General features: G+C 35.5%; 4 protein-coding genes across 8 annotated transcripts; 3 read left to right on the top strand and 1 right to left on the bottom strand.

Moving 5' to 3' along the window:
- The first annotated feature begins 1,733 nt into the window (after window positions 1-1,733).
- LOC105640285 (E3 ubiquitin-protein ligase RGLG2) lies at window positions 1,734-6,821 on the top strand. Of its 3 annotated transcripts, XM_012224561.3 has the most exons (12): window positions 1,744-2,126; window positions 3,018-3,260; window positions 4,027-4,111; window positions 4,185-4,325; window positions 4,407-4,520; window positions 4,611-4,708; window positions 5,400-5,479; window positions 5,555-5,660; window positions 5,757-5,884; window positions 5,992-6,169; window positions 6,352-6,408; window positions 6,481-6,821. In XM_012224561.3, the coding sequence occupies exons 2-12, from the start codon at window positions 3,039-3,041 to the stop codon at window positions 6,559-6,561; spliced, it is 1,290 nt and encodes a 429-aa protein (XP_012079951.1). In that variant the 5' UTR covers window positions 1,744-2,126; window positions 3,018-3,038; the 3' UTR covers window positions 6,562-6,821. The 3 variants fall into 3 exon arrangements, with proteins under 3 accessions (XP_089582926.1, XP_089582925.1, XP_012079951.1); XM_089726800.1 differs by having other exon boundaries at window positions 1,734-2,249; window positions 4,407-4,708; XM_089726799.1 differs by having other exon boundaries at window positions 1,736-2,126; window positions 4,407-4,708.
- A 1,150-nt stretch (window positions 6,822-7,971) lies between these two features.
- On the top strand, window positions 7,972-12,087 carry LOC105640282 (putative galactinol--sucrose galactosyltransferase 2). Of its 2 annotated transcripts, XM_012224558.4 has the most exons (14): window positions 7,972-8,091; window positions 8,517-8,771; window positions 8,849-9,114; window positions 9,202-9,292; window positions 9,400-9,448; window positions 9,531-9,622; window positions 9,705-9,812; window positions 9,898-10,023; window positions 10,089-10,499; window positions 10,588-10,729; window positions 10,816-10,883; window positions 10,985-11,119; window positions 11,205-11,431; window positions 11,580-12,087. In XM_012224558.4, exons 2-14 carry the CDS (start codon window positions 8,593-8,595, stop codon window positions 11,948-11,950), a joined length of 2,265 nt encoding a protein of 754 aa, XP_012079948.1. In that variant the 5' UTR covers window positions 7,972-8,091; window positions 8,517-8,592; the 3' UTR covers window positions 11,951-12,087. The 2 variants fall into 2 exon arrangements, with proteins under 2 accessions (XP_012079948.1, XP_012079949.1); XM_012224559.4 differs by lacking the exon at window positions 7,972-8,091 and having other exon boundaries at window positions 8,097-8,771; window positions 8,852-9,114.
- A 1,635-nt stretch (window positions 12,088-13,722) lies between these two features.
- On the top strand, window positions 13,723-16,134 carry LOC105640281 (28 kDa ribonucleoprotein, chloroplastic). Its single transcript, XM_012224557.4, has 4 exons — window positions 13,723-14,425; window positions 14,543-14,644; window positions 15,287-15,568; window positions 15,861-16,134. The coding sequence occupies exons 1-4, from the start codon at window positions 13,871-13,873 to the stop codon at window positions 15,921-15,923; spliced, it is 1,002 nt and encodes a 333-aa protein (XP_012079947.1). The 5' UTR covers window positions 13,723-13,870; the 3' UTR covers window positions 15,924-16,134.
- A 477-nt stretch (window positions 16,135-16,611) lies between these two features.
- LOC105640280 (protein-L-isoaspartate O-methyltransferase 1) lies at window positions 16,612-20,113 on the bottom strand. Of its 2 annotated transcripts, XM_012224555.4 has the most exons (5): window positions 19,762-20,113; window positions 18,623-18,751; window positions 18,063-18,333; window positions 17,554-17,718; window positions 16,612-17,110 (listed from the first exon to the last, which is right to left on the bottom strand). In XM_012224555.4, the coding sequence occupies exons 1-5, from the start codon at window positions 20,101-20,103 to the stop codon at window positions 16,860-16,862; spliced, it is 1,158 nt and encodes a 385-aa protein (XP_012079945.2). In that variant the 5' UTR covers window positions 20,104-20,113; the 3' UTR covers window positions 16,612-16,859. The 2 variants fall into 2 exon arrangements, with proteins under 2 accessions (XP_012079945.2, XP_012079946.2); XM_012224556.4 differs by lacking the exon at window positions 18,623-18,751.
- Window positions 20,114-21,739: the final 1,626 nt, after the last annotated feature.

Below are 21,739 nucleotides of genomic sequence, written 5' to 3'. Positions count from 1 at the left end.
TTGAATGAAATCATTAACTTTTTAAATCTGTATTTTTAAATAGGTTTAAATTGATTTGGATTGTGTATGCAGTTTTTTATTATAAATACCTAGGCGATTTTAATATAGAGTTGAAATAAAATATCAAACGAAATAGAATGAAATTAAAAATTATTTCAAAAAAAATAGAAATTCTAATTTTATCAATTTGTTTACTATACAACATAGAATAGGAAAAATGAAATGAGAAATTAGTAGAAGGATCAAAATATTCATATCAATAATTTTATCATAATTTAATTTATTAAATGAATTATTTTATTAATGAAGGCTTACTTTTTATATTAACTTTGATTATCTCTTGCAATTGTAAAATAATATAAATATTGTGAAGAAAAAATTATTTCTCAATCTCTATTTTTAATTTAAATAAATTTCTAAACTGTAATTTTAAACGAAATGGGATAATTTTTTTTTGCAAAATCAACAAAACTTGGAGTTTAATAAATAAAACAATTAAAAACTTACATAGATGAAAAGCTTATTTCATTAGATATTATTGAAATGGCAACTGGATGTTGGAGGAGAGAGAAATGAAAGGAAAAACTTATCTAAATCTTGTCCATGATTCCATTTATGGATCAAATCAATGAAATTAAATATTTTTATTGAAACAAGATTATTTATAACCATACACTTTGAAAAAAAAAAAAAACAAAACACTTTTTAAAAACTTTTTAATTCCATTTATTTGGTCCATAAGTAGACTATAGATTGGGTCTAGGTAAATTTTTTTTTCCAAATGAAATAAACGAATAATAAAACATCAACTTAAAAAATAAAGATATAAGTGATATTTAAGAAAAAAACTCATTTAGAAATAAAATTCAGAGAACGAGTTCAGAATTCAAATTCCCTATTAAGCCCAAAATCCCTAACTTGAAAACTTTACTTGCAAAGGAATGGATAATGAAAATTACAAATTTTTTTTTGAGTACTAATGAAAATTACATGTTGGATTCTATTTAGTTTATTAAATATGCCTTAAGACATTGTATTTTTCCATTCCATATATGTCTCAGTTTGGTAAAATTAATTATTTAATCCTTACTTTAAAAAAAAAAAAACATTAATATATCCTTATTGTTTGTTTCCATTTGAAACAATAAAATTCTTTCATCCAAAATTTGTACTTTTTGTGTTAATTTTAAACACAATAATATCCTGTCCATTTCTATTATATTCATTTTATAAAAAAAAATCATTTTTAACAATATAAATAATGAATTCATATTATTAAAAATAATATGCTAAAAGTAAAAGTACAATATTCACATTCTTAAAAATAATTTTTTTTATTTTAGCATAAAAAAATACAATAAAAATTAGGAGGACGATTTTGTTCAACGGTGCCAAGCTCCAAAGACTAAGTACTATATTTTTGAAAAGGTTAAATAGTTAATTTCAGTAAACTATAGGGATTAAATAATAATGTTTTCTAATTTTAAATTTGACGCCGTATAACGCCGGGCATGCACCTACCGAACAAGTAGACGCTAGCCCAAACAAGCTATTTGCTTCTTCTTCTGAACTTTGATATACCTTAATGAGTTCTTTAAGTCCAAATTAATAGAAAAAGGAAACAATTTATATTAATAAATGGTTGCATAATGTGATTCTTGATATAAAAATTTCAGTTGCGTCAATCCTAAGCAATTATTGCTTTTCAAATTGCCCCTCTGAAGTAGAAGATATCCATTTTTACCAAGGTCTAATCTTTGGATAAGGTCACCACTTTCCCATTGTAAAAGAAGAAAGCAACTTTGATATAAATCCTTAAGCTTTGCCTTTCTTGTTCCAATTACCTTTTCTTTTATGTGATAAAACAAATACTAGTTGTCGTCGTGATCAAGAAATGGGACTTGGGACTGGCCAATTACGCTAAGGTAAACAATAGTGCAATACGGTTTCCACAACAGAAACTTCCAAGAAGCAGCCTTGTACCAGTGAAGGTCATATCCACTTTCACTTACTACCCAACAAACCTTACCAGCTCACTCTGCAAATTGAATTCTTCGCCCACTGATTCCGCGCTCACTCTGAAATCTTCATCCAAGAAATGTTGAAAAAACTGATTTCTTGATACGGTATTTTTATTTTTCTTTCATCTGATAAATATTGTTGAATTTTGATTTCTTCTTTCTTAAAACTTAACAATGTGTTTTTGAGTGTATGGAGTGAGTTCTCATGTGGAATTCTGATAGTTACAGGTATTCTTGCTGGAAAAGTGGGTAAATGTCTTTTTAAGCTGCGATTCTTTTCAGTAGAATTTTCTTCATTCACCAAAAGAAAATGAAAAACTAAAATTTGATGCCAGACTAAATGTGATTAAATTTTAAATGTATTTTATGACTTTCTGCTTACTATATGTGTGAAAGGAATTTAGAATTATATGATGTATATTTGATATTCAGATCAGAACTTTTGCAGGTTTTTTTCTTGCCTTGTGAGGCCAAAAAAGAAAAGAAAATGTCCTCGTTCCATCGAAAAGCTCAAAATTGGAGGAAGAAATTACATTTGAAATTCCCACACTATAACTACTACTAATCATGAAAATTTGACAAGAAACTACAAAACGTTAACTTCATATTCTGGAATCGTATCTTCTTTTTAATGCAAATTCATTGTTAATTTTTAGCTTTTAGGATCATGGAAACATATTTGAATACTGCTTGTCTTGCTTTCTTAGAACTTCTCTAACTTTATGGATACTGTTGATACTTTTCCCCCCTTTACAGACCATGAAGTTTCTTTAGATAATATGATTGTCAAAGCAAAAAGGGACTCTCAGTTGGTCCTTAAAGAAATTAAAGCTTAATTATGCTTTATCATTCTGTATAAAGTTTGTTAATTTGAGGTGCTGTATTTTTGTGAATGTGCTTCCCTATGGTCGACTTGGGTTCTCATTGTGTTGAGTATGCTTCCATTTGCCTCAATTTGATGTACTGATTTGTGTTCACGTTCAATGAATGTGGCAGAATATCTTTAGACTGGAATTGATGGGTGGAATATTTTCAAAACGAGCAAGTCCACGTCACGCTTCTACTTCATACTCATGGAGCTATCCACAGCCACAGTTTGCTCAACCAAGTCAAGAATATATGCCATATCAACACTATGCATCTCCTCCTCAAAGCTATGGTAGTCTACCCCCAGATTCAGGGAGGCGGTTGGAGAGAAAGTACTCTAAGATAGATGATAATTACAACAGTTTGGAGCAGGTGAGATGTTCATTCTACTGAACCTGTCATGTAAAGGTTTTGTTTTTGATCAAATTGAGCATTCAAGATCAGGGTTTCAAGAATCTTTTAGGGGCTAATTACAAGTAAGTGGGGGATGTACTTTTCTGGGACCATTGTAGATTGAACCTAGCTTCACAATGGAGTCCTTAGGAATCACTGATAAGGAATTCTTAAGCACTATAGTCAAGAGAAGAGTTTAAAGTTGGAATTCTTATCATGCATGAGTCTATGGCTGCAGGGTCAATTATGTAGACACACATCCTCTATATAATCATACCAAGTTTGTTGCTAGGTAATTTGAGTAGTTACTTGGAAGGGATGCCCTCTAAGTGCTGACTAGACAGCAGCTTTGTGAGTAATTCATTAGTTGTTTGAGTAAGAAACAAAACCGTATCCAAGTAAATTCAGTGTTCAGTCAATCAAGCCGTCAGTGGGCTCCTTTAAAAATTAAACCAACCTTTCATTTTCTATACTTGCTTCTGCATTGGACATTCACTGTTACATCTCTGTAAATCAACTGCAGTGGACCAAAAGGTAGCCATTTTATTCTTGAGAAGTGCTTCAGTATTTGGTTCATTTGGAAATGTTGGACTTTGAAACTTTTATGGTGTTTTTATGCTGTTTGGAACAAAGGAGAAACTCAATCAAACCATAAAAAGATTCCTAACATGGAGCAATGGATGATGATCACTTTCCTTTTTACAATAACAAAAACAGCCATCTTACCCCCAATCTGTCAACACAGGTTACTGATGCCTTGGCACGCTCAGGTTTGGAGTCTTCAAATCTCATTGTCGGTATTGATTTCACAAAGAGCAATGAATGGACAGGTTTGGCCTTGACTGAGTATACATAATTTCATCTTTTCATATTATAAAACTTTCTAACCTGCTTCAATATTAGGTGCTAGGTCATTTAACCGAAGAAGCCTACATCACATAGGAGATGATTTGAATCCCTATGAACAAGCAATATCCATCATTGGAAAAACATTGTCCTCATTTGATGAGGATAACTTGATTCCTTGTTTTGGATTTGGAGATGGTATTTTCTGAACAGATGTTGCTTTCCCAATTTAAAATTTAACATTCTTAATTACATATATATTGGGATATGAAATGGCAGCATCAACACATGATCAAGAAGTATTCAGTTTTTATCCAGATGAGAGGTTTTGTAATGGGTTTGAGGAAGTGTTAAGTCGATATAAGGAATTGGTCCCTCATTTAAGGCTAGCAGGTTCCAATTTGAAAATTTGTACTTTTTTTTTTTCTCTCCTCTTCAGTTGTTCATCTGCTTATGGAATTTTCATCCAATCTTTCTTTGCAGGGCCAACATCATTTGCACCTGTCATTGAAATGGCAATTACAATTGTTGAGCAAAGTTGTGGACAGTACCATGTTCTAGTTATAATAGCTGATGGACAGGTACTTCGTTTCCAGCCTATATTTTGATCAAAATTGTTGGAATTGTTTGAGTCATACCAACATTCACAACTAGTACAATTTCACCTTCTTCTGCTCCATTACATTGGTAGTTTTTACGCTGCACTTTACAACGGGCAAAACATTGTCAGTGTCTTGAATGATGAAAGCATGATAATCCTAACATCTCCTATAAAATTTTGTTAACTTCAATGTACTACTACTACAGCTAAACAGAACACTGAGTTCGGAATTTTGCAAAATTATAACATTTTGCTGAACTTGAACTATCCTGCAAAATGTAGTTTCAGATCAGAATTGAGCTAAAAACATTTCAAAGTTTTGTGACATAGTGATCTTGCTTCTAACCAAACATATTGGAGGAAATTAAAAACATGGAAATGTGATTGAAATGATATTGTGGGAGTTTCTTGGCTAGTTGAGCTCTGGTTTTTTGTTGACTTGCACATAATGTCTAGCAATCGGATATTGCTGATTCTCGTGATTGATATTCATATTTCAAGCAAATTGGAAAGGAAAGTTGAAATCTCTAAGATATGCCGACCTGGATCCTAGAAAGCTGGAATTACTTTATACACGTAAAGAGTTGTTTCAAACTCCAATTTTATTTACAAATTGTTGATGGAAGAATAGAATTATACAGTCATGGTTGAAGCAATTGTGGGTTGTATAGGTGACCAGAAGTGTTGATACTCAGCATGGCCACCTAAGCCCACAGGAGAAGGGAACTGTTGAGGCAATTGTGAAAGCAAGGTAAAACGTTTGAGCTTGTTTTGAAAGTATATCTTCTCTGCTAAAACACTTCTTGATGCAATAGTTAGTTTTCAGTGAGTATCCGCTGTCAATTATATTAGTTGGTGTTGGAGATGGACCATGGGACATGATGAAGGAATTTGATGACAACATCCCAGCTCGTGCATTTGATAATTTCCAGGCAAGTGGGCTTCATCTTTTCATTTGTTCAATCAAGATTAGCATGTTTCAATAACTTGTACTAGTCAATGCTAAGTTGAGAAATGTACATTTGTAGTTTGTGAATTTTACAGATATAATGTCAAAGAACGTTGACCGATCGAGAAAAGAAGCAGAATTTGCCCTAGCAGCCTTAATGGAAATACCATCCCAGTATAAAGCAACGCTAGAGCTCAATATATTGGGGTAATGTTTTTAACTTCTTTATAAGGCTTATGATGTCTTTCCCTTTTGCAATATTGGACACTGTTAAAGTGAATGGTTTATGTCTCTCTTTTTTATTTATTTTCTAGTTGTACTAGAGGGAAGGCTATAGATAGAGTTCCTCTTCCCCCTCCTCAGTATGGTGTGGCTTCATTTGGTAACTCAAAACCTTTGCACTCAAGCAGTTATCGTTCAAGTGCACCTTCTTCTGGTAGATATGGTGCAGCTGGCACAGCTCCTCCTGCAAGTTCTGCTTCTGATAATCATGTACTTCACAGTTTTCTGCTTCCTGAATCAGATTGCAGCTTTCTTTCTGTTTTATTACTTTTTTGGCTTCACTGGTTTGAATTTTCTCACCATATATTTATTGTTAGAAGAAAATTAAACTATTATAGCTAGTCCAGTAAGCATAATGAATTTCAAAAATTTCCTTGTCATGCTTTCAACAGGTTTGTCCAATTTGCCTTACCAATGCAAAGGATTTGGCCTTCGGTTGTGGACATCAGGTAATGTAGTCATAAACTCTCTCTCAGTAAATGCAGGAATATTTGCCTGTGCTAAACATTATTCAATCGCAGACATGCTGCGACTGTGGTCAAGATCTTCAGTTATGCCCTATATGCCGGAGTGCCATTAACACCAGGATAAAACTCTATTAGGTTCATCCATGTGCATTTATCCTAGAAGAAATAAAGAGCATCAATCAGTGGCGCCATACTGGCTGGCATCGAATGAGAGGCAATAAATCTTTGAATTAGCTATTTATAAGGAAGGGCTGCGTTCACTAATGGCTTCCATCAATATGTTTGGCTGCTGCTGCTATTATTGTAATTGCTGCTGTTACAATTCCATCAATATGTGCATTTCTTACTCTGTATATGTACATATATTTCAGCTAATAACAGTTTCATTTTCTGGATCCCAAGTCTGTTAGAATTTAGAAACCCTTTGGTCCAGAAAACAAATGCGATAATGTGTATTTTTACTGATTCTTCTCAAATGGACGAGTGCCCTTGAAACTGTAAGATGTAGGCTCTTTTAATGAACATCCTGGCACTACGTGTTAATTTTAAGGAATAAGTCATGATAATCCTGGCCTGGACTGGTGGTTCGTATAGCATTTTTAATTATACCTGGTATTATATTATAATAATGATAATGATATTAAAAAAGAAATAACTGACTTTTCACCATTAAAATACAATGACGTAGTTTTGATGTAGGGTGTCGAGTTTCAGTGCCGCCCGACCCATTTGCCATCCCTATAGTGGATTATCAGTACATGTATTTGGACTTTGTTGTCAAATTTATCACCATTGAAAGCCAACCAACAAATTCAGCACTCTTAATGGCCGCCTTAAATGCACTCAGCTAGTTTCAGTACACTGAAAGGTGCTTCTTTATAAAGCTGAATCAACGGAGATGACGACTCATCTCCCAAGTCTACATTAACTCCAACATATAAAAAAAGGCCAATCCATAATATAAACTCTTCAATGGCATCATCGGGCAGATTTTTGTTTTCATATCAGCGGCTGCAGAGACATGGAGGACTCAATGAGGAACTAGACACAGATTTTCCCACGTTTAGGAGGTTCAATATCAATGGGAGGCGGCTGAAACTTAGAATTCCTGGCCTGAGAAGGTTCTTAAGGAAAAGACCAAGGTTGTTACATAGGGTAAAGGTTTCTTGGAGAAAGGCTTGGAAGAGGTTGAAGAATGGGCAAGCTCACATCAATGATCTTTTTGGAGGAAATTTTATGGTTATGCAGGTTAGCCATACGCCTTTCAAATGTGGTGATAGACCTTACATTATGGGACGCCATGCCTCTCAGCGCTTGCCTTCTGCTTCAAAGTATACTACCGAAGGAAGAAGAATGGCTTGTTAAATGTTTCATTAATGAATCTGCTTAATTAATTAATCGCAGTTTGCTTTATCCTTTATATCATCTTGTTATATGAGAATTGTATGTACATAATATTACGACTAATTAATGGGAACATCCCTTTGAAGGATGAGGACTTATAGAGAAAAATTTTCCATTTGATAAAATTTTCCACAGTGCAGTCAAAAAACTGGGATGCATGTTCAACCTCCGCAATTCTTCGACTGCAAAGCCCGCCGGCTAGGGTATTATGAACAAGGACTTCACCGTCAAAGCCAACTCAGTGCCACGTCAATTAGATAAGTTTGGAGCTTCCCATGTTTACTTCATCCATCTCTCTTTTTCTTCGCGTGGCTTGAGCTCCACCGTACAAAAAAGTACAAAAAGAATAAGAGACTAAATAATTTAACAATATTAAATCTCCAGAAATAATTTTCCCAAATTAATTAAAATGTGATAGTAATATTTTACATCCACGTGGTTGGATTATCTTTTACTAATATTTTCTTTTCCTATTACTTCTATGATAAAAAGGTCTGGAAAGTTCTCTCGATTAGTCAAAGTATAATTTTCAAATATATATATATATATTTGAAAGTATAATTTTCAAATATATGATAAAAAGGTCTGGAAAGTATAATTTTCAAATATATATATCTAGCTGAGTATGCCTATTTTGGTTAACTGAAGTTGAATCCACCTAACATCTTTTGATCTTTTACCATCAGGCTTGGCTTTCCACGACATTTGGTTCTTGTTTCCATTAGCATTGCATAAATTATTTCATTTGATCAACAAAGGTCGATGACCATCAATACCACGGCTACCCTCAAGAATGGTTGCCTCATGGTCAGAGGCAAGGAGGTCCTTACCAGAGTTCCAGAAAACGTTGTCGTTTCTGCATCAAGCTGCGACTCTGCTTTCCTTGGCGCTACCTCTACAACTCTCAGTTCTCATCATGTTTTCACCCTTGGAGTTCTTAAGTAAGTTTCTACTAAGTTTCTACTCCTCGAGGTCATATTTGAGATTTTGAAGCCGCGTTTCTAATGATCTGCCATAGCAGGGGATACCGTTTCTTGTGCCTTTTTAGATTCAAAATATGGTGGATGATACCTCGTGTGGGGAAATCAGGTAGAGAAATCCCAATGGAGACTCAAATGCTTATGTTGGAAGCAACAGAGGACTCTGCTCTGCAAGATGAAATTTCTTCGGATACATCAAATAATAACACCTTCTATATTCTCCTGTTGCCTGTGTTGGATGGTCAGTTTCGGACCAGCTTGCAGGGAACTTCTGCAAATGAGCTCCAGTTTTGCATTGAAAGTGGTAAGTTGAACGTTCTTATTTCTATATAAACACATTAATTAAAAACCTCATTGTAATGTATTGATTTTGTTTTGTGTAATTCCTTAGGAGATGTTAATGTCCAGACCTCCCAAGCTTTTGAAGCTGTATTTATAAACTCAGGGGACAACCCTTTTGAGCTCATCAAGAATTCTGTCAAGTACGTTTGATCAAGATCATAATTATGGTTTTTTTCATATATATAATCCATTTTATTTAATCTGCAGATGCTGAATGTATCTTCTTTATGTATGTGCATTAATGCAGGATATTGGAGAAGCACAAGGGAACATTTAGCCATATAGAAAACAAGAAGGTGACGTACCAAAACCTGTAACCTTTAGAAAATGACTAATTTTTCATTACAATTGACTGACTTGATCTTGTTTAATTTGCAGATCCCTCCACATTTAGACTGGTTTGGATGGTGCACTTGGGATGCTTTTTACTCTGAAGTAAATCCACATGGAATCAAAGAGGGTCTTCAAAGGTACAATGTGACATTTAATTCTTGATTCTATAAGTATTAAAAGATAGTAGCAATCTGCATACCTAACAAAATTGTATTGCAGATTTTTGGAAGGTGGGTGTTCACCGAAATTTCTTATTATTGATGATGGATGGCAAGATACAGTAAATGAATTTCACAAACAAGGCGAACCGCCTATTGAAGGAACACAGTAATTACTATCCTGTAGTTTGATCAGGATTTTTCCTCTAAATTAGTCTCAGATTTCGATATTTAAGATTTCTTTTTTGTTATAGGTTTGCGAGTAGATTGGTTGACATCAAAGAAAATAGCAAGTTCAAGAGTTTAGGCTTAGATGATACTCAAAACTGTACCAATCTCCGTGAGCTTATTGATACAATCAAGGAGAGATATGGACTAAAGTAAGTCTTGAATGTGGATATTGAATTTTTCACTTGTTGATAGTAACAAATTTTAACAAATGCAGATATGTTTATGTTTGGCATGCTTTAGCTGGATACTGGGGAGGAGTCATGCCGTCATCCGAAACAATGAAAAAGTACAACCCAAAACTCAAATATCCAGTTCAGTCACCTGGTAATGTTGGGAATCAAAGAGATATTGCAATGGACAGCTTAGAAAAATATGGAGTTGGAGTTATTGATCCTAGCAAAATTTTTGAATTTTACAATGATCTCCATAGCTATTTGGCAAGCAGCAATGTAGATGGAGTAAAGGTAGATGTTCAGAATTTGATTGAAACATTAGGTTCTGGGTATGGTGGACGTGTCACTTTGACTAGACAGTACCAAGAAGCACTTGAGCAATCTGTTGCAGGAAACTTCAAAGACAACAATCTCATCTGCTGTATGAGTCACAATTCAGACTCAATTTACAGGTCTATCCGATCTTTTCTATTTTTTGGAACATTTTTTAACTAGTTAATACCCAGAAGTGGATGGTAATATTCTGATTTTGTATTACAGTTCAAGGAAAAGTGCAGTCGCGAGAGCATCAGAAGATTTCATGCCAAGAGAGGCAAAATTTCAGACCTTGCATATTGCTTCTGTAGCTTATAACAGCCTTCTTCTCGGGGAGATTGTGATTCCGGACTGGGACATGTTCCATGTAAGTTGTCTTTGCATATTTTTAGTTGTGAAATAGTATCTTTTCTTGCAAGTTTACACAGGTAAATTACTTCTGCTGTTTTTCAGAGCAAACATGAAACTGCTGAATTCCATGCTGCTGCAAGAGCAGTGGGTGGATGTGCAATATATGTGAGGTGAGCCAAAATGGATTGTACCCATTTTTTTTTGTTATTCTTTCACTGTATCCGTAAAATGTACTTAATGCTTAAGTATTTGTATCAATGCTATGCTGTAGCGACAAGCCAGGCAATCATGATTTCAACATCCTGAGTAAGCTTGTTTTGCCTGATGGATCTATCCTGAGAGCTAGAAATGTTGGCCGCCCGACCAGAGATTGTTTATTTGTAGATCCTGTCATGGATGGGAAAAGGTGAACATATAATCCTTAAACCTGTCTTCTAACAATTTGGAATCAAATGGTTTACTAATAGCTGGGATTTTACTCTTTTGTGTAGTTTGTTAAAGATATGGAACTTGAACAAGTTATCAGGTGTAATTGGCGTGTTCAATTGCCAAGGAGCAGGAAGTTGGCCAATGAAACTAGAAACTGAAGACATGCCCATTGCAGCATCCACACCTTTATTCCTTTCAGGACATGTAAGGACTACTGACGTTGAATTTCTTGAAGAGGTTGCAGGTGAAAATTGGAATGGGGATTGTGCAATCTATGCCTTTAATTCAGGTTAAAACTTAATTTCCGCATTTTAATTTTCACTGGATGTGGTAATTCCTTCCATATAAAATCAACATGGGATGCTTTGTGTACTGGGTTGTCATCGTAAAAAATGAACTTTTTATTAATAACTGTTAAATTACACATATTATTGCAGGTGCTCTTTCTCTATTGCCCAGGAGTGGAATTATTGAAGTGTCCTTAGCCACACTTAAATGTGAAATATATACAATCTCTCCAGTTAGGGTTTATGGTCAGAATATTCTCTTTGCGCCAATAGGATTGCTGGATATGTACAACTCTGGAGGAGCCATAGAAGTAATAAGCTGCATGAAGGATCTTGCAGAATGCAGAATCAGAGTAAAAGGACGAGGCTGTGGCCGATTCGGAGCCTACTCCAGCACTAAACCAAAGTATTGTATGGTGGATAATAAAGAGGAGGATTGGACGTACAATGCAGAAGATGGATTATTGAGCATTGAACTGCAAGGAGAACGCAATTTGAGAGAGATTGAATTCGTATATTAAGGAATTGGTTTCTGTTTTTTTTTTTTCTTCTTCCGCTGCATTAAAGATGTAAGGAAATAAAGAAATATTGTTCATATATCATTCTAATGAAATTACTGGCATCAAAAGAATGGATCATTTGTAAAATTTTACCAAAATTACAAGGTTATTAGATACGAAAAAGCAGTGTGTGGCTCATATTAGTCGTGAGTTTATTAGGGCCTAAAGTGAGCCCAGTTCAAGTCTGTTAAAATTGGAAAGTCAGCCCAATTTTGGGCCTAGATTTCTCATAACGGATCCAAAATATTGGTCTTAAATTTTCTTATTGGGTTTACAGTAAGGTTTTCGGCCCAATAAAATTGGTCAGGGTTTTGTAATGGGCTGCATTATGTTTTTCGGCCTAAATTTAAAGGGTTTCAGACTGGGCCTGAATTTTCTTAATGGGCTCCAATTTGGGCTAATTTTCATAATTGGCCTCGTAGTTGGGCCTGAATTCCCTATTGGGCCTCCAATCTGGGCCTGGATTTCATTAATGGGCCTTCAAGTTTGGGCCTGGATTCTCTTGGTGGGCCTCAATGTTGGGCCTGGATTCTTATTGGGCCTCTAATATGGGTCCAGATTTTCTTAATGGGCCCATGACTTGGGCCTGGATATCTAAATGGGCTCAATTTTGGGCCTAAGATTTCGTAATGGGCTCCAATTTTGGGCATGATTTTCTTAATGGGCCTCCAGTTTTGCGCCTGGATGTTCTTACTGGGCCTATTGTTTGGGCCCTAGTTTTCCGAATGGGCCCTCGGTTTGGGCCTAAAATTTCTTAATGGGCATTCATTTGGGCCTTGATTTTCTACATGGGCCTTCAGTATTCGGCCTGAATTTTCTTAAGAATTTTAGTGGGCCTGAATTTGCCCAATCTTTGGGCCAAGGTTAACTGGACTGTCAAGAGCTCACACTATTAACACCGATTTAATTTCTTTTAAGAAAGCCCACCCATTCATTTGACAAGTGGGCCCGCCTTGTTAAGTATATATCTGCTAAATCAAAATTTTTTTTTCTTCTCAAAGAAAAAAAAAAAAACGAAAGAAACAAAATCATTCAAAACTTGATTCGTGTCGGCCTGCCAAGGGCCCACGAAGAAGACGATGAAGACGACGATCGACTGTCAATCAAATCTCGGTTTGAAGTTCAGTTTGTTCTCGAGAATTATGAAGCAATTGTTAAGTTTAATACTTATAGAAAGAAGGACGACCTGTCTGCCACCCCAAGCATCAGAGGTGGCTACCTCAAGATAAGGGGCAAGGTATGCTTCCTGACAGCTCCATTTTAAGAGCTACATAACCTATTCGAGATTGTTTATTCAACGACCCAGTCATGGATGAATAAGTAGAAGAATTGCTGCTAAAAGTGGGAAATTTTTATTTGGAATTTTAGAGGTAGATGTTTTAAATTCTCGCATTAGCTTGAAGTTATTGCAGAAGAAAACTGGAATGGAGAGTCTGCAGCATATTCAGGTTTTACTGAGCAGCATATAAATATAATCATTAGAATTAATTGTTAAAACTGATACAACCCTGATTTAAAATTTTTAATGATTTATCCAAAAATGAACTTCTAGCAGTCTACTGTTTTGGTTAAAATCATTTACTTGTTTTACTTTTCTAATATATAATTGTAAAAAAATAACAAACAAATCCATTCCATCAGTGATAACGAAATGGGCCTTCCAAAAAAAAATCTCCAAAAGCCCATTACATATCCATAAAGCATAAGGTTGCAGGCCATTTTGGACCATCCGCCGAGTCATCTGTGTCCTATGGCTAGTTGTTGATAGTGTTATACATACATGCTCTTTCTCTAACCCTTACTTCTCTCTTTCATTCGCTCTCTCTGCAATCTGCCCCTTATCCTCAACCCTCCTCTAAACCCCCTCTCCTTCTCCCAAAAATGTCTGCCACAGCTTCACCTACCTTCAAGCCTCTATCAATGGCAGACTCATGCCTTCTGTCACTCCCTTCCATTTTTACTGCAAAACGTCCATATCAATGTCTCTCTATCCCACCCAGACCTATTAAGCTCCACCTTTCACATCCTTCTCACTCCCTATCCGTTCTCTCTCTCAAACCCAAAACCCATTTCTCATCTCTTATCCCCTTTGTTGCTCAGACCTCAGATTGGGCTCAACAAGGAGAGGAAGACGAAACCACAATCACCATTACTGAATCAGAACAAGAAGAATCCACATGGGAAAATCAAGAAAGTGACGGTGCTGAAGCCAGAGTTTCTGATTGGGAGTCAGAAGGAGAGGATGCAGCTGCGGTGGCAGGTGGAGATGAAGGAGAGAGTGGTGAAGAAGAGAGTTTTCAGGAGCCAGAAGCAGACGAGGGTTTTGTGGAGCCACCTGAAGATGCTAAGATTTTTGTGGGGAATTTGCCTTACGATGTTGATAGTGAGAAGTTGGCAATGTTATTTGAGCAGGCTGGAACTGTTGAGATTGCTGAGGTGAAAATACCTTTTTTTATTTATTTATTTGTTTGCTTATTTGATCTTTATCTTTCAACGGTTTTATGAAAGTTTGATATTTAGGCTTATCTTTGTTGCTTGGAATTTTCTTTGTAGGTCATTTACAACAGGGAGAATGATTCTAGTAGGGGATTTGGGTTTGTGACGATGAGTACCGTTGAGGAAGCTGAGAAGGCTGTGGAAATGTTTCACCGCTATGTAAGTTTCTTTTTCTATATCATTTCCCTTTCGCTTTGTTTTATTTGGGCATTATCGGAACTAAGTGTAACAGAACTGAATATGAGAGAAATGGAACAGATAGTGCTTTTGAAATATTGGGGTTTTGATTTGCTTATCATCAGGTGAAAAGTCAACAGCATTGCACAAAATTTTTATTATTAACAACAACATAAAGTATGCTGATAGAATTTTGTGATTTGTCTGGAAAGCAATTTATTTGGACTAATATGCTTTGGAAACTGGAAACATCTACGATTTTGTTATTCATTTGATTGATATATATTACTTATTTTTCTATTGGTGTTAAAAGACTTGTATGTTTTCTCTGTTGTTTTGATTTTATTCATTTTGATGAGGTTATCTTTTGACATGCTGACTGTAAAATTTAGTTTTTACAATCTAAGTTCTTAGAACCTTTCGATCAGTTGGCAATGGCATAATAGCCAATGCCTCACCTTTCCACCTTATTAAGAAAAGCACTCGGTTTAGGAATGTTGGAAGCCAATTCCCTTCGTAACAATAGATTATTTAGATTTTACTTGCTATATTATGGCTTGTCTCCAGTGATAATGCTTTTCCACTTACAAGTTTTTTTTCAATTCTTGGTTTGTTTTCGAGCAGGATTTGAGTGGAAGGCTGTTGACTGTTAACAAGGCCTCTCCTAGAGGATCAAGGCCTGAACGTCCCCCTCGCACATATGAACCTGCTTTTAGAATCTATGTTGGTAACTTGCCATGGGATGTAGATAATGCTCGATTGGAGCAAGTTTTTAGTGAACATGGTAAGGTGGTGGAAGCTCGGGTAGTTTATGACAGGGAAACTGGCCGTTCCCGTGGTTTTGGCTTCGTAACCATGGCCTCTGAAACTGAGTTGCATGATGCTATAGCTGCACTTGATGGACGGGTAAGTGACTGTTTCTTTTCATATGATTAAGCAATGGAAGGACTTGGTATTACTATTCTCCATAATGTGTGTGCGTGTGGAAACGCAGCTGATAGCAACCTAATGATTGACATGAATAGAGTTACATTTACGTACTATCAATGCAAACCTTGGCATGTTCTGTTTACCTGTATGGACTTAGATTGAGAAAAGAAATGAATGAAAATTATCTACTGATTATTTATATATCTGCAGTGACTATTTAATTTATTGAGGCTTATGATTGGTGATATATGAATGTCTGGTTTTGCAGAGTTTGGATGGGAGGGCCATCAGAGTAAATGTTGCTGAGGGAAGACCAAGGCGTAACTTCTGATGGAATATGATTTAGATACATGTCACATTTGTAGTTTTTGCTTCTCATTTTCTTTTATCCTTTTTTGCGAGCAAGTTTTATAGTATCAATTTTTTGTTAGCTAGTTGTATGAAAGCTTTTTATGAGGATATATGAAGCTGTCCAAATGTTGCTTTATGTGTTACTTAAGAATTTGTTGCTCAATATGATTATAAAGCATAATTCAACTTCATTGATTTTCTTACTGATATAGAAGGTGCTGGCTTTGGATACCAAAACTGTTACATGGATATATTTGTGCCTCATGGTTGACAATTTGAGCTGCTTAGAGCATTCTTAACCTGATAGGTTATCTTGTATGCTCCATTTTGCTGGAATTTTGTTAGATGGTGAGGCCATTTGGAACCTTTTACAGTACTTTATTTATGTATATTTTTTTGTTGCTTTGTCTTGGCAATTCTCATTTTGCAAAATTCATTATGCAAAATATTTGAAGTTGAGACCTGTCAGTTAGACATCTATATAAAAACTGCTCTGGGAAGAGATTACCTCTACAAATTAGTTTGCAAGGTTGCAAACCATAGCCATGATTGTGTAGAAATTGTTTTTGTTCCAAGCGTTATCTTGCCTGAATAATCTCTAAACCTTCGCGCAGTGATGAAATGCTTTCTCTGGGTTTCAGTTTCTAATATTTTACCCGAACTGAACGTTGAAACTGAAAGTCCACCTTGGGTATTGAAAAGCAAATTTACAAAGTCCAAAACAAAAGTCTCCAAAAACGAAGGTATTGAAATCCATAAATGCATATGATTATTACAGTAGACAAAAAAAGGACATTCAAAGACATCCCTATACAACTATACAATAGCTTCCATGGATTGAAATGTGCAACAGCATAACCAAACTGTTTTCCTATGTCTTATCACCACAGGACCTCCAGATGAAAACCTACCAAACTTAATAACCCTGTAGTTGTGCATCTCGACTCGTTAGAGGAACGTAGCGAACAGAAGTCTCGCTCCGGATACTAATGGAACCATCTTGGTTCTTGTCGATCACCTTCAAATCCTGGAATATGTTTCCTACTGGAATTACCATTCTGCCACCTGTTTTCAACTGATCAATGAGCGCCTGTGGGATTTCTGGTGCAGCTGCTCCCACATGTATTGCATCATAAGGTGCAAACTCTGGCCAGCCTTGTCTTCCATCTGTCACCATTAGCAAAACCAGAACAAGTAGTTAAATATACTAGAGAGTTGTTTTTTAATAAGATTTCATTTCAATGCAACTGAATTTTTTTTTTTTTCCACCAAGCAACTGTAGGTGAATCAAATAAACCGAATAGTGCAAAAGACAAAATCAATCAAAACTCCCACCACAAATAAGAAATACAATCCGTTAGAGAGGTTCTTGTAGAAATTTGATTGTTAATGAAGTAATCTTGTAAGAGAGAAATTCAAAAGGCATTGTTGATAAGTGTGTGGAGAGTTGTCTGAATCCTTATTGGGAAAACCCATGAGTCAGGCGCAAACTTACAATTATGTTACTGTTTGAACACTGAATTAGCATCATAGGCTACAATTCTTGAACCAAAATGAAAATTAAAATTGCTGTCCATTTTAGAAATCATTTGCCAATTTTGAAAACATACCGCCAACATGCACTGAGAGGGAACCTTCTTTCAATAATGGAGCTGCCGCACTTTTTTCAATATTCTTGATTGAAAAAGTAACCAGCTCTGGAATATGTTCAACACCCACGGCACGACCTTGCGGCCCAACCATTATGGCAAAGCATGCTGTCAAATACCCAGTCCCTAAGGAAATTAAAATGCAGAAAAGTTCAGAGTTTTATGGGCCACAGAGAGAATATTGTGGAAAAGCTAGAAAAATCATAGGATATGAATATTGTATCATTCTCAGAATCAAGCTGCAGCCAAGATATTTAGTAAATTAATTCAACCCTCCACACCACCACCCCCCCCCCCCCCCCCCCCAAAAAAAAAAAAAAAAAAAAAAAAAAAAAGAAAGAAAGAAAGAGGGAGAGAGAAAAACAAAAGAAAAGAATACAGAGAGAGAGATACATCAAGTGAATTTGATCATCATTAGACATCATAATATTGATAGGAACTTAAAGAATGGTAAGGGCTAAGAAAAGAACCTGAGCCAACATCTAAAGCATGCATGCCAGGTTTTAGATGCTCCTCCAACAACTGAAGGCACGTTGCATGCATATGAGGGGCAGAAATAGTAGCATTATAACCAATTGCCATAGGACTGTCAACATAAGCAGGAGTCCCATCTGGTACAAATAAAGCTCTATCAATAGTTTCCATAACGTCAGCCACCTTTTTGGAGCTGATCACTCCATAATGCTGCAAATTCTCTACCATTGCTTTATTCTTATTGATTCCACTTCCAGCCCAGTATCGCTGTAAGTTGTCAAAAGAAATTCAATACAAAGTTTGCATAGAAGAGAATAATGAAGCGCAATCCAAGTCCAACAGGGTGGACAAACATAATATGGTACAATTGAAGAAATATAAAGATAAAAAAGCAGCAGATTCTTGAAACAATTTTTTACTAGTAGTCAAATACTACATGCAAGACTCAAAAGCACGATCACCGCCATTTACAAGGAATAATGACAAAAATGCATTTAAACCCTGTCTGAAAACATAGAACTGAAGTCTTCGAGGTATGTATTGTAACATGCATGACCTCCTGTGCCATTGATTGAATTTGAAGGTCCAAGGCCCCCAGGCTTGTGCAAATTTGGGCGAAGCAATCTGCTACACTAACAATGGCCAGCAGGACATAGCACGTCCACCCAACTTGACATAAATTTCCCTGAAAATACACAAACAAGGCAACACAAACAGAACTAAATTTACTGTGAGTTTTATTATTATTATTTTTTTTTTTTTTACATAATTTTGTGGCACCAAAACATGATAAATTTCACCAACTTTTTGCTCTTCTTGATAGCCTCAGTTCCTCCATTAAATTTTATATAACAAGAAAACCTAACAAATATGACAATTGAACTCTCGATTATTACAAAACATTCTTCAAAGAGCCACAGTTGAAACCATTCCTCAAAAAAGCCACCTACTGTTGTTGACAAGATATTAACCTCCAGTCCATTTCCATAAATTGTCAACAGTCAACAACAGATAAGCTTCACCAATGTTTTAAATAAGTCCCTCTTGCTATAAGATCCACTCTCCCAAAATTATTCCCCAGCCAACACGAGCAAATCTCAACTCCAAGACAGTTGCAGAGCACTGATAATAATACATCAAAATATGAGAAACTCCAATAAGCAAGCCATAACATTAACTCAAGTTTCCTATTCGATGCACCTTAATATAGAAAAAACCCAAGACTAAGCCACAGACAGAAATTTAAAATGCTGCAATTCAGTTGTTCCGTTATCTCAAATCAGAACCTGATAAAACTTTATCACAGTTCATTTTCACCTTTAGACAAGCAATGAAGCAAACAAGTATTTAGTAATCAAACAGCACACAATAGCATAGTTACATAATTTTCATAAGCCTAAAAATTATGAGGAAATAAAAGAAGATCAATCATCCGAGAGAGAGAAATTGGTATCAAACTTGAAAAACAACAATTAACACAGTAACAAAGCAAAACTTGATTAAAGAAATAACAGGGCAGAAATGAGATAAATGAACCCAAAAGCCCAAGAGATTTCACTTTATTTGAATCCGATTAATCATTGAACTGAAGATGATTAACAGAATCAAACAACATACCAAATCAAAAACCAGCACATATCAACCAAAATCAAAGAAGACGTCACGACGCACAATCTCAGAAGGGAGAGAAGTTACCTCCATCCTGAGGAAGAGAGAGTTACCCGTAAGGAAACAATCGAGTTTTTTGGGGAGATGGAAAGATGACAGAGTGGAAAACTGAGAGGGCAAATTCCGACTACGGCGGAGAAGAAGAAGAAGGCAGTGGTGCTGATGAGAATGGAAAGAGTAGGTTAAGAAGCGTTTAAGAGAAGGAGGTACACAGTTGCGGCAACCATACGCTACTACAGGGGATAGAGGCATAGGCACTGGCATTGTAAGCTTTAGTTTCTCGTTTATTCTCTCACTCTTTCTCTCTCTCTCTCTCTCTCTCTCTCTCTCTCCACACAGGGACACACACTTGTCAGCCCATTCGTGCATTCTCGCGAATTCGACGTGCGTCCATGCCAAAAAACATCTATTTTTGGGCTTTTATGGGCCTTTCCTTTCTCATTGAGTCGGGTAAAAATATAAGTTCTTATGTTGTTCACCTATGGGCCCAACCTCAAGTCCATAACAACAGAAATATGGAGGAGCGAAAGCCGCCAATACGTTTGAACACCATTTATGGCCTGGCCTGTTTAAATGAAGGGTAAATACTTATTTACTCCTAGATTTCATCATACTTACAATTTTTTCTTTTTATTGATAAAAGATTAGTCTCTAAAAGTTTAATAAAAAAACTAAACTATTTAATTTCTTCATAAAGAATGTTATTGTAAAAATTAAATATTAAATATTTAATTATTTAATATAGTGTTACAATTTAGTTTGTTTCATTTATTAATGAATTACTATTTAATTTTTCACTTAATAATAAAAATGACACTTTTTAGATGAAAGACTAAAGTGTTGTCGGTCTATTCATAAAATAAAAGATTACATTATTGTGTAATTTGATCAAATATTGTATTCATTAATTACTACCAATCAAAGAATCCTTATTTAAGAGAATGAACATTTGCAGGTCTATAATGTGCCGGCCAGCCAAGGACCTAAATAATCAATCCATCAGAAGATCAAACATAAATAAATTACATCTACAGGCAATTTCCACCCTCTAATTGTCTTGCCTATGTAACAGCTGTCTCTTGTGCCATAATCTTTTGTGTTCTTCATAATATTGTTCTTTAATTTGACCAAATAATTGAAGACAATTAAAACAACTGATTAAGTACAAATTAGAATAAAACCGGAATTTTTCATTCAGGTTGAGATTGACGCTCAAGAGGTGTATAATGCCATTAGAAGTTCTTCTGCAGATTTTTCTGACTTGGGCTGTTGCTGCATATTGTGTAGTGTTGTGTTCTTCATGCAACAATGTTAATGTTTCTTGGATTGGATTCGAAGACAATCCAACTCCGCTGCTCATACATTAGCAAGGGTCCGCAAATTCTTGTGCTAGTCTTCAAATATGAAATGAGATTCCTCCTTTTATATTAATGCTTTGATCATGGAGCTCTTAATGAATAAAACCACAAACATCTGCATGTCCATATTGATATGAACTATGCAAGATGTCATAGTTAGAAGTTAATATAATTAACAAGAAAAGCATAGAATGAGGTTAGGCATGGCCACCGGTTCGGTTCTAACCGGAACCGAACCGTACTGTAGACGAACCGGAACCAGATCGAAACCAGCGGTTCATAATTTTGAACCGGAACCGGTAGTTCAAGGGCCGATTAAGGTTTATGTTAATGTTAAAATATGAACCGGAACCTGCCCGAAACCGGCGGTTTCGGTCCGGTTCGAACTGAATGCACAAAAAAATTGTAGCTTAAAATTTTTATAAAAAAATTTATATCACTTGATTTGATTGTAGTTGATTTGATTTATGGTGAAGAGAAGTAAAATGGCACATAAGTTTTAAAAAGTGGTGAAAAAAAATGCTCATTTTTTGACTTAATTTATATAAAAAATGGTACATGAATAATTAATTTATAAAAAAAAAAAATACTTTCAAGTGTACAAAAAAAGAGTGTAACGGATAGTTTTTGATATGATAGGTGTTTTT

This window comes from Jatropha curcas, chromosome 10 (genome assembly GCF_041381405.1).
Source record: "Jatropha curcas cultivar XTBG-Jc1 chromosome 10, XTBG_Jcur_1.0, whole genome shotgun sequence".
NCBI classification, from domain to species: domain Eukaryota; kingdom Viridiplantae; phylum Streptophyta; class Magnoliopsida; order Malpighiales; family Euphorbiaceae; genus Jatropha; species Jatropha curcas.
This window is presented reverse-complemented; position numbering and strand designations above follow the sequence as displayed.

Bases quoted from the DNA above. Each gene is read 5' to 3' on its own strand.
- LOC105640280 (XM_012224555.4), bottom strand. From the start codon at position 20,103: ATGCACGAATGGGCTGACAAGTGTGTGTCCCTGTGTGGAGAGAGAGAG. The intron at 18,752-19,761 runs GTAACTTCTCTC...GTGTATTTTCAG, and splicing joins CTCTCTTCCTCAGGATGGAG to GGAAATTTATGTCAAGTTGG. The intron at 17,111-17,553 runs GTATGTTTTCAA...TAATGGTGACAG, and splicing joins CCTCTCAGTGCATGTTGGCG to ATGGAAGACAAGGCTGGCCA.
- LOC105640282 (XM_012224558.4), top strand. From the start codon at position 8,593: ATGACCATCAATACCACGGCTACCCTCAAGAATGGTTGCCTCATGGTC. The intron at 9,813-9,897 runs GTAATTACTATC...TTTTTGTTATAG, and splicing joins CCGCCTATTGAAGGAACACA to GTTTGCGAGTAGATTGGTTG. The intron at 10,024-10,088 runs GTAAGTCTTGAA...TAACAAATGCAG, and splicing joins AAGGAGAGATATGGACTAAA to ATATGTTTATGTTTGGCATG.
- LOC105640281 (XM_012224557.4), top strand. From the start codon at position 13,871: ATGTCTGCCACAGCTTCACCTACCTTCAAGCCTCTATCAATGGCAGAC. The intron at 14,426-14,542 runs GTGAAAATACCT...TTTTCTTTGTAG, and splicing joins GAACTGTTGAGATTGCTGAG to GTCATTTACAACAGGGAGAA. The intron at 15,569-15,860 runs GTAAGTGACTGT...CTGGTTTTGCAG, and splicing joins TAGCTGCACTTGATGGACGG to AGTTTGGATGGGAGGGCCAT.
- LOC105640285 (XM_089726800.1), top strand. From the start codon at position 3,039: ATGGGTGGAATATTTTCAAAACGAGCAAGTCCACGTCACGCTTCTACT. The intron at 4,326-4,406 runs GTATTTTCTGAA...ATGAAATGGCAG, and splicing joins TTGTTTTGGATTTGGAGATG to CATCAACACATGATCAAGAA. The intron at 5,661-5,756 runs GCAAGTGGGCTT...GTACATTTGTAG, and splicing joins GTGCATTTGATAATTTCCAG to TTTGTGAATTTTACAGATAT.